General features: G+C 44.3%; 1 protein-coding gene across 1 annotated transcript in view; it reads right to left on the bottom strand.

Moving 5' to 3' along the window:
- The window catches only part of EAF1 (ELL associated factor 1), a 70,569-nt gene that overhangs the window by 30,835 nt on the left and 25,229 nt on the right, over nucleotides 1–14,505 (bottom strand). Inside the window, exon 3 of the mRNA XM_078663895.1 lies at nucleotides 3,969–4,105. Coding sequence (XP_078520021.1) covers nucleotides 3,969–4,105 — 137 coding nt within the window. The remainder of the gene's footprint in view (nucleotides 1–3,968; nucleotides 4,106–14,505) is intronic.

Here is a 14,505-nt window from a genome sequence, read left to right as displayed (position 1 = left end):
CCCAGTGGAAACCATTCTAGACTTTGCTGCAATCCATCCCGGAACTGAACTGTTGCTACAGAGAACTGTCCTGCAGGCAGGATCTGGACTCTTTCCAACAGAAATGGACATGTAGAGGCTTATCCTGGCTAAAGGCCTCTCCTGGTCCTGACCTTGTTTGTGCTATTCCGCTGGGCCAATTTATACTTAGGAAGGACCACCTCTGCTTGCTTAATGATGACGTAGCCATTATTTATCATTTGTCTGTCCAGATTCCAGCAACGTACACAGACACATTTACCAATGCTGAGAGTTTTCTATGTAAAATTGAAGCAGACAATTCTACAATATTCTTTGATGCTCTTCTGTAATGATGCCCTTATCCCACCCTTAATTTTGATACTTGTCTTGCTTCTTTCTTGGTTTTTCCTCACATATGCCATCCGTTATCATCTGTGGGGACCTTAACATGTGGCAGGATTACTCCACAAGACCTGAATCCTCAAACATTTGTGATTCCCTGTCGATCCTTGACCTCAACATCCCGGTCAATGTACCAACCCACTTAGCTGAATATCTACTCTATACTCTTTTCTTTTACTTCAGTTCTCACTTGTCTTACAGCATTCACACTACCTTGGCTAGACCATTCTGGAGACCCTTCTATATGAACCTGGCTTTCTAACTCTCAACCTTCTGTTCACAAATCAGATCCTGGTTTAGAGTTACACTTTCATCGCTGCGACATGTTCTCATGAGGAATAGCGCATCTTCCATATTCATTAGTACAATCTCTTAATCTCTCATTCAGATCCCAGCCAGCTCATTAAAGCCTTCCATCTATAAATGAAGCACTCTATGGAAGCCATTGCACCTCTCAAAACACTGGCATCCTCATCACAAAAATCCACCCGTGCTTGGTACACTGTAGAGCTAGTCATATCCAAATAGCCCTGCAAAAAATTTAAAATCTGGAGAATGAGCTATTCGCAAAATATATCAATATTTATGGGTGCTATATATATATCTCGAATATAAGAACATCCAAAGACGTAATGGACAATCATCCGGCACTCCACGGTAGGGGTTTAAAAACACTCAGTTTATTATGTCTTGACGATATACATCAACGCGTTTCGGAAGTCATGCTTCCTTGTTATATATATATTGTAAAGCCTTATTAGAAAAGTGAAATCCACTTGTATAGACTTGTGATTAGTTGCTAATTACTCCACTCACAAACTCTCAACAGCTGAAATACACACTTCCACAATTCCTCCCTCCTTGGATCTCTGTAAAGCTCTATCCACTTTTTTTGCTGAAACAAAAACAATCGATAATATCTGTGCACTAGTTTCCATTTAAGAGGGTGCTGGCAATGTAACATTTCCTCCTTGCGTCCATTCCTTTTCAATATCTATATTCACCCTCTCGCAAGAGTCAACATTACGTTTCTTCTTTTGTGTCTTATGATGATGAGATAATTGTGGTATTTATCACACAAAACATTGAGGAGGTTCAAAATAAGAGTTTGGTATTCCTGGATGAGCTCAATTTCACTTAAATGTAATTGATAGAAGACAGTGATCATTCTATTTGGCGCCTCCCAGTTCACGTGGACCTCTGCAAGGCGGCCCACTGACTTGGACAGTCTGCCTACTACTAATTCATTTGCTCACAATCTTGGTATTATCCTTGATGCTAGCCTCTCTTTCAGCATTCAAGTTAAAAAACTAAGAGCTACTTGTTTCGCTTCTTCAGGTTCTCTCTGAGAACCGCACTCTATTACAGGCGTCAACCAGCTCAGCAGTGATGCTGCAGGTACTTTTTCTATCTTGTTCAGACGACTGCTACATGTTATCTCTTACAGCATCGTCTACTCACTCATAATGCTGTGCGTGCCTTATTGTGGGAATGCCAATAAGATTCTCTATTTCCAACTACCTTAAGCTGCTATACTGACTCCCAATAGTCATACATGTTGTGTTTAAGGCACTGTACTTGTTTCAATGCATAATTAATTAATTAACAATGCCCAGTATAGCATAGATAACGGCTCTCTACGACAACATCTCTTGCACATTTAAAGTTCAACTGAGGTATTCAACAACTGTGGGAACTCTCTTTCAAAGATTTGATTGATTGCCAATCATTTATGTTTTAGGGAAGCAATAAAACCTAGTTTTTTTGGTACCATTTTGTAAGGTGTTTGTCGTCTGTCTCCTTAAGCATCACCTAGCTAGCCGCTCTTTTTCTCTGACTCTTTAAGCTCCAGGACACCCCTACTGAGTAACAACTGCCCAAAACAATTTCATAACATAGCCTTCTCAACACACAGGTGCTTCCCATATGCCGAGCAGGAGCTCTTGCTTGACAAGGATGAAGGATTAAACTATGCCTTTGTACATCCATTACTACAAAGGTGTTTTAATTTCCTTCCAAATTCAGGAACAGGCACATGCAGTTTTTCCGACTCCACAATTATTCTGATGGTATAAAGGATGTGGCTGCTGTTCATTCTATGGCTACTCCTTGAATCTATAATGCATTAAATGCAAAAAAACACAGCAAACATAATGTCCATAATCAAGCATCATTTAGTTTTTAGAGAGGAAGTCATGCAATTCTGTACATTAAATTGGTGGAAGACATTACTTTTTTTGGAAGTATAAATGAGACTTGCGTTTGGGCCGCACACAAATGCAGACATGTGTATCAAAGGCTAGATGCAGCTCCAGGTGGAATCTTCCTGCTTTTAGGTTGTGAACTCTGAGTTCAAAACTGATGGTGGCGCAGCCAATGAGATTTGCATATCTCTCAATCTGGGCACATGAAGTGGAGGGGGAGATGAAGGGAGACATCTAATTGGGAACATCTGGACATTAGACCATTTAAGATTATTTCCAATGCTCCAAATGCAAAAGTCATGATTTAAAACAAAAGTGATCTATGGAAGTCTTTGACTCGCTGAATCAGATTGTTGGAGGTTGTTTGCTTTTTTCTGGGTTTATGGAATTCCAAAACGGCTTCAAGGAAGAAGTTCCCATAGTTTTGAGCCAATATGCTTTTATTCTTCTAATAATATTTCCCGGTGAAAAAAGGACATACCTACCTTGGTGTGTTTTTAATGGTATTATTTATGGCACTATACATGCGGAGACAGATATATTAGCAAGGTTCACCATAACATAAAAGATAGAAATTCAGGAACTTTGTAACAGCCATTGTAATGTGTGCCAGCTCTTTCCATCAGCCTCATTTTCCATGAGTTCAAATAGCTCCAGCAAAATCTCAATGTTCAGTTCAACTGTGATTTCTCTGGCAGTATGGTATCAGGCCATTATTTTGTAGCCTTCAATCACAGGCAATATTGCGGCAAGAGTGAAGCGCTGTTTTCCTTAAACTCTACCTTTCTTACATATTAAGCTATTCTGTAGAGCGTATGGCAACCTATTAAAATTATGACTACTATGCTGCTGTTTAAATAGTGTAGTGAGTGTGGCTTCTGCTGTTCTTGCTGTCACTGTTGTTATGTGTGAATCACAGCTGTCAACTACTACTACTCGCTTATCTTAACTGAGTAACAACTTTTTGCCACATCCAAAACCAACTTTTGTTCTATAGCACTGCGTTTTAGTTATGAATACCGTTCATAAAACTTTACATTCGAAAATATTTCTAAAATGTGTCTCAGAATTGAGTAGGAAATATGTCAGTGGAAGTGTGCCTGCTCCGGGTTTATTCATACTTTATTCAAGAACATTATAAATGTGTATATTTCACTTTCTGAAATATCGAAGCTGCCACTGTTACCCTTTCTAAGTGTTCTGTGTCTGCTATGACCTGAGGAAAGCTTGGCAAGGGCAGATCTATTCCTGATCCCATCACCACAGTTCAAATACACAACAGGCTTTTTGCAGATAACAAACAATATATAGCAACAGTAATGGGAAATGTACGTAAGGTTTTCTACAAGGCAGCGTGTTTACCTGGTTTTCTTTACTTGTATGCTGCTACTTAGCTTTTCCAGAACATATTCTCCGGTGTCATGGTTGATTATGAGTACACAGTCCTTCTGGTACGGCCTTTTATTACCTTTAAAAACAGTCATAGGAGGTGTTGAACCCTCAAATAAAAGAATAGAAAATACTAGTTAATGTGCTTTAATACAAATGTAATGTCGTGCAAATGTAAATTTGTGCAATATCATTTAGAGTTGTACTTTTCACCCACAAAATATAATACCGTTTTATTGATTGCGTACACATTGTTTGCAAAGCTGATATTAACTTGTGTATTTTATATGCAGCCTTCAAATCTAAATTTCTTCCAAGATTTTAGGATGTAAAATGCAAATGCCCCTCCACAAAAATATACTTTTCACAATATGTTGCAATGATTGACATGATCTCATAAAAAACACTCAATCCCCTTTCTGTAGTCCACTGTAAAGGTAGAGCATAATTTAGCCGAAGCATATACCACTGTAACACAATCTACACCAGGAACAATTTTTAAGATCTTCCTTGTTTCATAGACTTTCAGAGATATGCTAGAAGGCTGCAATTTTACTCTACTTTAAAACAAATAAGCTATCAGTTTTTTCAAACTATTTGATGGAATATTTAGCTCAAGATGAGTGCTTCACCTAGAAAGGCACGATTTCTGCAGTAGCTTAGAACATTATGACAGATCTTTCTGCGATCATTACAAATAGTTACATTGTTGCGGTTGTTACACCAGTTCCTAGTTTAACACTTCTGTAGTCTTTTTCATCCCTGTAAGTAATGTGATTATTTGTGAAGGGAGTGAGAACCCACTTCAAAGAATAATCACAATTTTTGTCAGGGTGAACCACAAACGTCACTAAATAAACCTGTGCTTAACCATCTAGTAGCTTGGCACAAAGCAGTCAGGCTTAACTTAGAGGCAATGTGTAAAGTATGTATGCAGTTCTCAAACAGTGATGAAGTGAAAACACAGCACAAGATGAATCCCAAATAATTCAGAAAAAGAGGACATTCTTAACAACTAAACTGCCTGGTCCCGCCAGACCTGAACAGAGTAAAAAGTTCTGGCTGTCCATGATAGAGTGTGGGCCAGGTATGGGACCAGGTGCGCACGCTGGGAGTTTCACCTTTTGTCATTGGTATGGATGCACATAAGGGCTTAGCCGGGGCAGAACTACAATCCCCATACTCCTTCGGAGTAGACCCTTCCTACCAGGAGGAAGATCCATCGTACTGGGCACACATAAAGTGCTGTTAATCCCCACTGTGTGGAACGTGTCCGGGTATGGGACTGGGCAAAGACCGGGCCAAGAGGGGTCAGCCTGGGCCTGTCCACGTCCAGAGGTGGCTAGGCCCTCCCTCTTGGCCCCAGGATTTGGACATCAATATTCCTAGGACTTACTGCTTTCTCCTTGAATGTAGGCCGTGATCTTTGTTGTATATCCTGATATGGTAAAGGTAAGAGAAAAACGAATCCATCTAAAGGTAGCCAGAGAACCGGTAATGGCTTCCACATCAGTAATAACCAATTATCTCACAACAGCTATGTGGGCATTGAGTACAGAGAATGGGATAGTTGAAGAGAGAATTGATGCAGTCCAAAGATTAATAAATGACCCCAATATCATCACAGAAATATCGGCTCAAGAGATGGCCCCTGTATTGGTACTAAACTCGAGGACTAAAGGAGCAGGTATCCCTCTAGAAGGCACAAAAGAGGCTCCAAAGCAAAATTAATGTGAAGAGATATTGGTGGCATGTCATTTTTGCGTCATCTTGAACTCCTCAGTGAATTCAATTGATCCTGCGCCAAAATCAGTAAACTCACCTCCACCACAGGGAAAGCGCAAAGACGGGATTGCACAAACGTTGCCACACTTGCCAGAAAAAACTGCAGTCACACAGATGGAAAGCCATGGCTTCAGCCAAGTAAAAATTCGTCCTTTAAGTCGGCATTAAAAGATGGTGATCCAAATGTAATCCAAAATATTTGATCAGTGCCAGACCTTTTTTCAAAAATTGGAATACACGTTGAAGGCCTTTCACAAAGTTATATATGATCGAAAGGCAGAGCTTAATGATAAAGTCTCCATGCTAATAGGAACACAGTGAAAACATGTTTGTTCTACCTGGTCTGATAAGCCCTCGAGCCACTCTCCAAAACTAACCATTCCGCAGAAGTGGCAGAAAGCCAGGTTTTGACATCCAAGTTGGGCAGACCACCATCCCTGTCTGCCAGAAGACGCAAATCCATATAAGCAGCAGCAGGATCACCAGGAGTGGTGATTCCTTTGCAGTGCTGGATAGAGACTTCAAAACGAGGAGTTAAACTAGAGTTACCTCCTGAATGTACTCCATAGTTTATAGTACGGGAGGGCGTACACTCAATGGAGTTAGGTAAAAAAGAGAACCCATTGGCATTGAAGTTTAAGGTGGTCCACTGGTGCAGTAAAACACTGTTTGGCACAAGGGTTTAGTAAATTAAATTCTCACAGAGTGTAGGGTGAAATAGGTGGGCCACGTTCCAAAGCGTTTTATTGGTGACTGCATTGTTATTAACTTTAAAAGGATGTACGTTGTTACAACGCCTGCTTTTACCACGCATGCCTTTACAACGCAGGTTTTTCAACGCAAGCCGTTACAACGACTTGCGTTGGGGGTGCTGGATAGTGAATAGTTTAATTTACTATTCCAACTCCAGTCCCCGTGGATAGTAGTGAAGGTGTTGGATAGTAAATTAAACTATTACCTATCCTAGAGCGCCCCCCAGTGCAATTCGTTGTAATGACTTGCGTCGAAAAACCTGCGTTGTAAAGGCACTGCGTGGTAAAAGTTGCGTCGTAAAGGATGTTTCCCCTTTAAAAGCCCTTGACTGATAAAAACATTATTACATCAGTTGAGATACTTTATATATATATATATATTTATTTATACAGGCAACTGGTTTTGTAGGATACCTTTTCCGACTTTGGGCCTGATCTAGATCCTGGTGAACGGGGTGCTCTGTCACAACGGTGATGGATATCCCATCTACTGAAATATATATCCCATAGGACATAATGGGATTTAGATTTTGGCAGAAGGGATATCTGTCACTGTTGTGACAGAGTTACCCATCTGCCAAGACCTTAATCAGGCCCTCAGGATGCTTAGGCGCCACGGTCCAGGAAACCACCAGCAGTTCAGGTTTACCTGCCCTGAGGTGTCCAGGCGCAGAGGTGCTGGTCACGTTGGTAGCTTTGATTCCTACACGATAAAGTCAATGGGAAGGTGCCTGCAAAAGAAGGGATACAAGTGGGGACTAGCTTAGTAGAACCCAAAGGTGGGGGCATGGCTCTTGAGGGTTTCTGGAGCACAGGGACCCAGTCGGTTCACGTGATCCCAGGCTGAGGTCTCGCATGCACAGGTGTTTTCACTCGCTGGTCGCTGTAGTTACAGGCTCTCACTTGGCTTTGGTGACCTGGAGAGGGAGAGAAAACAAAACGGCAGAGCCACTCTCCGGGGATCCTAAAGCCCCTCGATGGCAGGTCGGTGTTGGCATTGGTGGTGTTTGGACTGGACACTCAACAAGCCTTGGTAGTTCCAAGGGCTCCAGTACCCAGGGTGTTTGTGCTGAGAGTCTCCGTGAGGAGTCAGCGTCTTGAGACTCGGTGAAGCAGCAGAGCTAGCCTCCTGGGCTCACAACAACCTCTTCTTGGCGAGATGCTCCCTCAGTTGGCCCAATGGCCAGCAACACAAAATGACTGGTCGATGCAGTTGGTGCCTACAGATGATGGGCGATAGCTGCTACACCACAAGGGAGATTGTGCTTGGTTGTTTAAGGTAGAAACAGTACTCCATGGGTTTTGGAGAGGCTGTTCAGCTTCTAGACGAGTCAGCGTTTGTGATTGTCACAATGCAAGCAGCCAGGCAGGGTTTGGTGCCAATTTCGGTGCAAGACCTCTGTCCTCTCGACCATGGCTCTTCTTTGTCCATCCTTCAGTTCCCAGTAGGCGAATCGAAGTTCCTGGTGTCATGGGGACCCCTAAATCCTGAATTTTGGGGAATATGGGGTAGTAGCCAATGGGCTACTTATCTCTATGGTGACTACATCCGTTATATGACCACTTCCTGGGGAGAGTGGGAATAAACCTGACCTAGAGCTATTCGTTTTTCCAAATCCCGAAAAGGTGAAACCCTTCTTTTGCTGTTCTTTTCAGGTTGTCCACCTTAGGGGTGTGACCAGCCTAGAAAGTGAACACGCCTTCTAACTATCTAATTTTCCCACCTGTTCTAGTGCCAAAAGGGCCCCAGGGCAGGGGTGGCATTCCCAAGTCTGGGGGGAAGAATGGGTCGCATATCAAAGGTGGCAGTCTTTGAACCCTTCGGTCTTGATATGCTAAATTTGCTAGCCATCCTGTTGGTGTGTTCACCTTCCTCCAGACAGGCATTGTTTCTGACCTCAGAGCGTGGGCTTTTGCCTGCAGGGGGGTCAGAAATTGTCAGTGGTGTCAGCCTAGAAGATACCAGTCAGCCAGCACACTAAGAGACTAGAAGGATTCAGGGGGCACCTCTAAGATGCCCTCTGGGTGCATGTCAGAATAAATCTAGTACTGGCATCAGTACAGATTTAATAAGATGAGGTGTTTGATACCAAACACCATTATTTTCAGTGAAGCCATTATGTAGCTGGGTAACTCGTAATGACCAGTGCCAAGTACATATGGGAAACATCCTTTACCACGAAAGTTTTACAACGCGGTACCATTACCACGCAGGTTTTACAACGCAAGTCGTTACAATGACTTGCGCTGGAGGGCGCTGTAGGATAGGGAATAGTTTAATTTACTATCCAACTCCTTCCCTACTATCCACGGGGGTAACGACTTGCGTTGTAAAACCTGCGTGGTAACGGTACGCGTTGTAAAAGCACGCGTTGTACCGTCATACATCCGTACATATGCTTATGATGGTTTCCTGATCACTTGCAATGTTGTGGCAATGGAACCAGACATCACAGGGACATATCTGCTCCTGCAGACATATCTGCTCCTGCAGATATGTCCTCACATATAATATATTGCACCCTGCCTTAGGGCTCTAAGCCCTGCTGTAGGGGTGACTTACATATATTATATGCAGTGCACAGGGACATGGCCCAAAGTGAGTGTGTCAGGTCGTGTTTTCATAATGGTTTGCACCATTCCACTCAGCTTGCAGTGGCAGTCTGCATGGAATTTGTGTGTGGGTTCCTTAGGGTGGCAAAATACAAGCTGCAGCCATAGAAGGTCCTCTTTAGTACCCAGGTCCTGGATACCATTTACTAGGGACTTAAAGGGGTGTTCAAGTTCTTGCCAACTGAGTTAAAATTAAACACAAGTATCAAGGTGAGCTGATCTACACTGCATGTAAGAGCGGGTCACCATTTTATCGCCACCTGCTTGGCGGTCTAGTTCATTCGCTGCTTGAAGGAGTAGGCCACTATCCCTATTTAAGCTGATGCGAACGTGCAGACACTACGCTCAGGCCGCTACACTTGCTGCGTGAAATAGCATAATTTGCACAGATTGGACCTCTCAATTTTTTAAATATTGCACTGATTGATTTTTAATATTTTTAATATTTTAAATACTGCCTAATGTGATACATGAATTGTTAGTTTGTGGAGAAGTGTGGCTCACTGGTTAGAAGTGGCAGAACCTGAAGCAGAGGTCGGCCCGGGACCAGGGTTCAATTCCCGACACAGCAGGGTCTTGGGTCAATGTCCGCGGACTCGATAATTCTCGCCTAGGTGCCTACGCTAACCATGGGTCCCACTCTGCAACTCTGGGCAATAGCTTGCTTAATCTTCACAACGGCCCCAGCAGCGCTGGGGATGCCTGGCTTCACCCTTGGGGTGCCCTGGAGGGATCATCTCACAGGGAAAGCCAGGACGGGTTCCCCAGCGGTATACAGCGCCAGGACACCCCGAGATGGGGTAACAGTGCGCTTTACAAGTATACTTACTTTACTAGTAGCATTTTGTTGTACCGCTACATCAAGGTGAGCTGGTGTACACCACATGTAAGAGTGGGTCACCATTGTATCGCCACCTGGTTAGCGATCTAGTTCTTTCGCCGCTTGAAGGAGGAGGGCACTCTCCCTTGTTAAACGGAGGCAAGAGCAAGCGCGCAGCGGATGCACCACCGGCCGCACACAGCGCCAGCCATGCTGCCAGTTTGGGGAAGAACGCTGCGGGGAGCACGTACCATCGCTACACGAGCTAACAACTTCAGGCAATAGGTGATCGGGGGGGGTAATGCTGGTGAATATAAGCCTAAAGGTATTGTAAGGACGGTGTTATGATATGGCAGGAGGGGACAACCTTAAATGTGGATTAATTAATGTTAGATCCCTAGTGAAACATCACTGGAGATCCAACTTTTGCTGGAAATACACGACTTTGATGCAATGTTCATGACAGAAACATGAACGCATCCTGGTGCAGATTTTAAAGTGGGGTTGGCATGCCCACCGGGATATATGGCCTTTCATAAGCCGCAGCTTAGCGGCGGAGGAGGCGGGGTAGGGATTGTTTAGAAGAGAAATGGAAATTCACCTCAATGGACATTGATGATGCGGAGGACACTGAGCTCTTGGGATTTTCGCTAAAAGACCATAAAGGGCATCTGCTGACCGGCATAGTATGCTACAGACCCCATGGTTCAGCTAGCCCCCAACAACAGGCATTAATCAACATTTTCAGCAATATGGCACTTACCCATACTAGATTGCTTATTCTACGGGATTTTAATCTATGGCTCAACGGGAATTTAGACCCACTTTTTAGAAATCTTCTCACATCTTGTGAGAACTTGAATTTGCAACAATGGGTAACAGATCGCCCCTATGACAAACCATAAAAAAACCATGCAGACTGTCAGCCCCGTGGTACAATAAAAAGCTAAAAAAACTTCAAAATGAAGATAAAACTGCCTTGAAAGTGGCAATAGGTAACTATAAAAAAAGAAATCCCCATAGTTAAAGCAGAATTTTACGCAGACATCATCCTGAAAGTGTCAAATAGCACTAGAAGTATATTTAAAATAGCGAACGACCTTTCCAATCCTGACTGCACAAAAATAAGGTTCATGCCACACAGGATCTCTGTGACAGCCTAGCGATCTTCTTTGAGGAAAAGATCAGTAAAATCATTCATGGTCTGAAAATAGACAAAGTAGAGGATCATAGCAGTATGATTAAGAGGCCACCACTGACTCAGAAGGAGGGGTGGGTAGGTAAGGATAAACTGGGCACTTTAGATCACTTTGAGATACCTCCAGAGCAGAGGAGGACTTCAATAGATTAGCTTTAACCCCTTCTGCGCCGATGACGAGCTCAGCTCGTCATGAGGTTTACCTGTCGTGCGCTCATGACGAGCTGAGCTTGTCATGAACCGCGGGGTTTTAAAAACTTCAGCACGCAGCGGGAAAACCCGCCGCGCGCATGTGGTTAAGTGTCTCCTCGGGCTCTCCAATGGATCCCTTACCACACAGGATATGGAAGAAAATTAGGTGCAGAACTCTTTCCGCTACTCTGACAGATTTGCGGCCCATCCCTGAGCAGTAGGGTGGTACTGGCCTGCTGGAAACAAGAGATAGTAACACCACTTCTGGAACAAGCTACGCTTGAGCCTGTGTGCCCAAAAAACTATAGTCCCATCTCTCTTGTACCCTATCCTGTGAAGATCACAGAGTGCCTGGTCAGTAAAACACTCTCGCAATTTTGGGAAATTAACAACAAGCTAGAAGATGTGCAATTTGGTTTCCGTCCGTGACATGGGACAGAGACTGCCCTGGTGACAGTCCTGGACGAACTTCGAATGCGAGCAGACAAGGTTCTACTGATTTTGTTAGACCTGTCTGTGGCATTCGATACAGCAAACCATAAAATTCTCCTGACGAGACTTGAAGAAGTTGGGGTAGAGGGCGTGGCTCTGAAATGCTTTCAATCATACTTGTCGAACAGGAAGTAGCCTTACCCACCTATCAAAAGGAGTTTATTAACATTCAGCATGGCGTCCCTCAGGGATCAGCGATTAGCCCGATATTGTTTAACATCTATATGAGCCCTCTGATCTCTGTCAAGTCCCACAATGTTAACCTGGTAAACTATGCAGATGATATTCAACTCATCCTGTCCCTGGAGGGGAACCAATCTCTATCACTGGAAAACTTCAATGCATGTATGCAGGATACTGCACAATGGCTAACCACTTGGATGCTACGCATGAACACCAATTTTCCTGTAATTTCCATTGAAATGAATGGGCACTCCATGACGAGTTACCCTTGTCATTAGCCTCTGCAATTCAACAGTGCTAAAACAGAGATTTTATGTTGTGTGGCTAAGAAAGTTCTGCGTCCGCTCCCGACAAATTTTTGGCCTATCCCCACGGATAAGCAATTGACTCCCTCTGAGGCAGTGCACAATCTGGGGGTAGTATTTGATGATAAGTTGAGTTTAGAAACTCAAGTGAATAAAACAGTTGGGACTAGTTTTTCCTTATCAGAGTGCTATTGAAGATTCTTCCGATGCTACCAATTCCAACCAGAGCACTGATAGTGAGAAGTGTTCTTCTGAGTCGGCTGGATTACTGTAACGCCCTGCTTTTGGAGAACCCAAATTATTTGATTCGGAGACTTCAGAGAAATTCAGATTATAGCTGCTAAGCTAATCCTAATGAGATCACATCGATCATCAGCCTCCCTGGCTCTTAAAGAGCTTCATTGGCTCCCAGTGTCACAGAGGATACAATTTATATGCTCTGCATAGTATTTAGAGCTCTGCACGGTCTTGGGCCCAAACCGCTGCAGAGCAAATTCGAATGGTATGTTCCTACCAGAAGCCTTCGATCATCTTCAGTTAAGTTGGTAAAAGTGCCTACGTTTAAAAGAACAAAAATGGGAGGAAGAGCCTTTAGCTCTGCAGCTGCTCGGCTCTGGAATGAACTCTCGACTAGTCTTAGACAGATAGAAGATATTTTGCAGTTTAGGAAAAAAATAAAGACCTGGCTCTGTCCCAAAATGTAATCTAGATCTTCATCACTTTTAGCGAGTGCTATCCTCACTGTAACAAATGTGAATGGTAGGGCTAGTGTAAACCAGCGCCCGGATACCCCTTTATAAGTTGGAATAACATTAACATGAACATTTTAGGGAAAGAGGACTGGCACTGGGGCCTGTTTAGCAGGGTCCCAGTGCACATCCAATCAAGAACAACAGTACCAGTTGGCAAAAAGTGGGGGTGACCATGTCAAAAAGGGCACGTTCTTACAATATCTCTTTATTCAATTTTCGCAGAGAAAACAAACAGTATACCCCCCAACTGTCAAGGACATGGGAGCGAAACATACATCAATTATTACATAGGACTTTTTTTTTTTTTGCTGAGTTTTTTATAGCGCAAACTTGACCCGCAACCGAATCAACAACATGAAAACCCACCAGTTCAACTTGTGGCTCAAGCCCACTCTGCCCTCTGTCAGCTAAGCATCTACCCATATTTCCTCACTCTCTCTTCCCTCACCTCTCTCAGAGACGCCAGATCTTCTTGAATTTCCATGGGCAACCTCTCGCCTGGTACACCAGTTTTTCTGCCCCATACACCAATCCATGGCTTCCTCCCCTTCCCGTATGATAGGCAGAGTGGGTGCCTCCCAGCACTTCAGGGTATCCCTACCAGCCACCATCAGGGCCAGATTACAAAATAATAGTGCATGGAGTTCCAGGGTGTGTTCCTTACAAATGCCTAGTGAGACCAGTAGGGGTGTAAGCCTCACTTCGTAGCCCAAAACTTCTGATGTTCGGTAACCTACCCGTTTCCAGAAGGCCCCAATTTTCTGACATTTCCGCAGTGTGTGCATCAGGGTGCCCATCATGCGACAGCCCCTCAGGCATTGTTCGTCTGTTGCTCCACCCCTATGGACTGGCAGGTCCGAGTGTAGTATGCCCTATGAAGAAATTTCTATTGCATCATGTGGAATCCCACCTGAATCGCGACATGTCTGGGATACCCACACGTCTGCCTCCAGTCATCGCCTTCCAGTCTACCCAAATCCTTCTCCCAGGTCCCTGCTTGCAGGTCAGGCCGCTCCCCACACCGCACAGCTCCGCCTGTGTGTGCCTGCCTTGAGCCAGCTGCTGCCGCCTCGTGAGTTCGCCGCCCCCCCCCACCTCCGCTAGTAAAATTGTACTGTGACTTGTTTTCCTTGTTTTGTCGTTTTTCTCTTAACTGTACTGTGCCATTTTATTTTCATCACTGTTTACTGGTCGCTGTTGCCCTGCGTTGTTGGCTGTATAGCGCCCCTGCCCCCTTTTGCCTTCTGTGTCTCTCCGTCCCTTCCCGCCGCTGCCTCCCTGCGGCCCCGCCCGCCCCCCCCGCTCTCCCATTCGCCGCCCTGCTCCCACCTCCCAGCTGCTCCTCCCTCCCACATCCCCTTGTATGGCGGCCACTGCGCGCCCGTGCCGCTGGCGCGCCAAAGGCGCAACTAAGGCAA

The sequence above is a fragment of the Lissotriton helveticus genome, chromosome 10 (assembly GCF_964261635.1).
Source record: "Lissotriton helveticus chromosome 10, aLisHel1.1, whole genome shotgun sequence".
NCBI classification, from domain to species: domain Eukaryota; kingdom Metazoa; phylum Chordata; class Amphibia; order Caudata; family Salamandridae; genus Lissotriton; species Lissotriton helveticus.
This window is presented reverse-complemented; position numbering and strand designations above follow the sequence as displayed.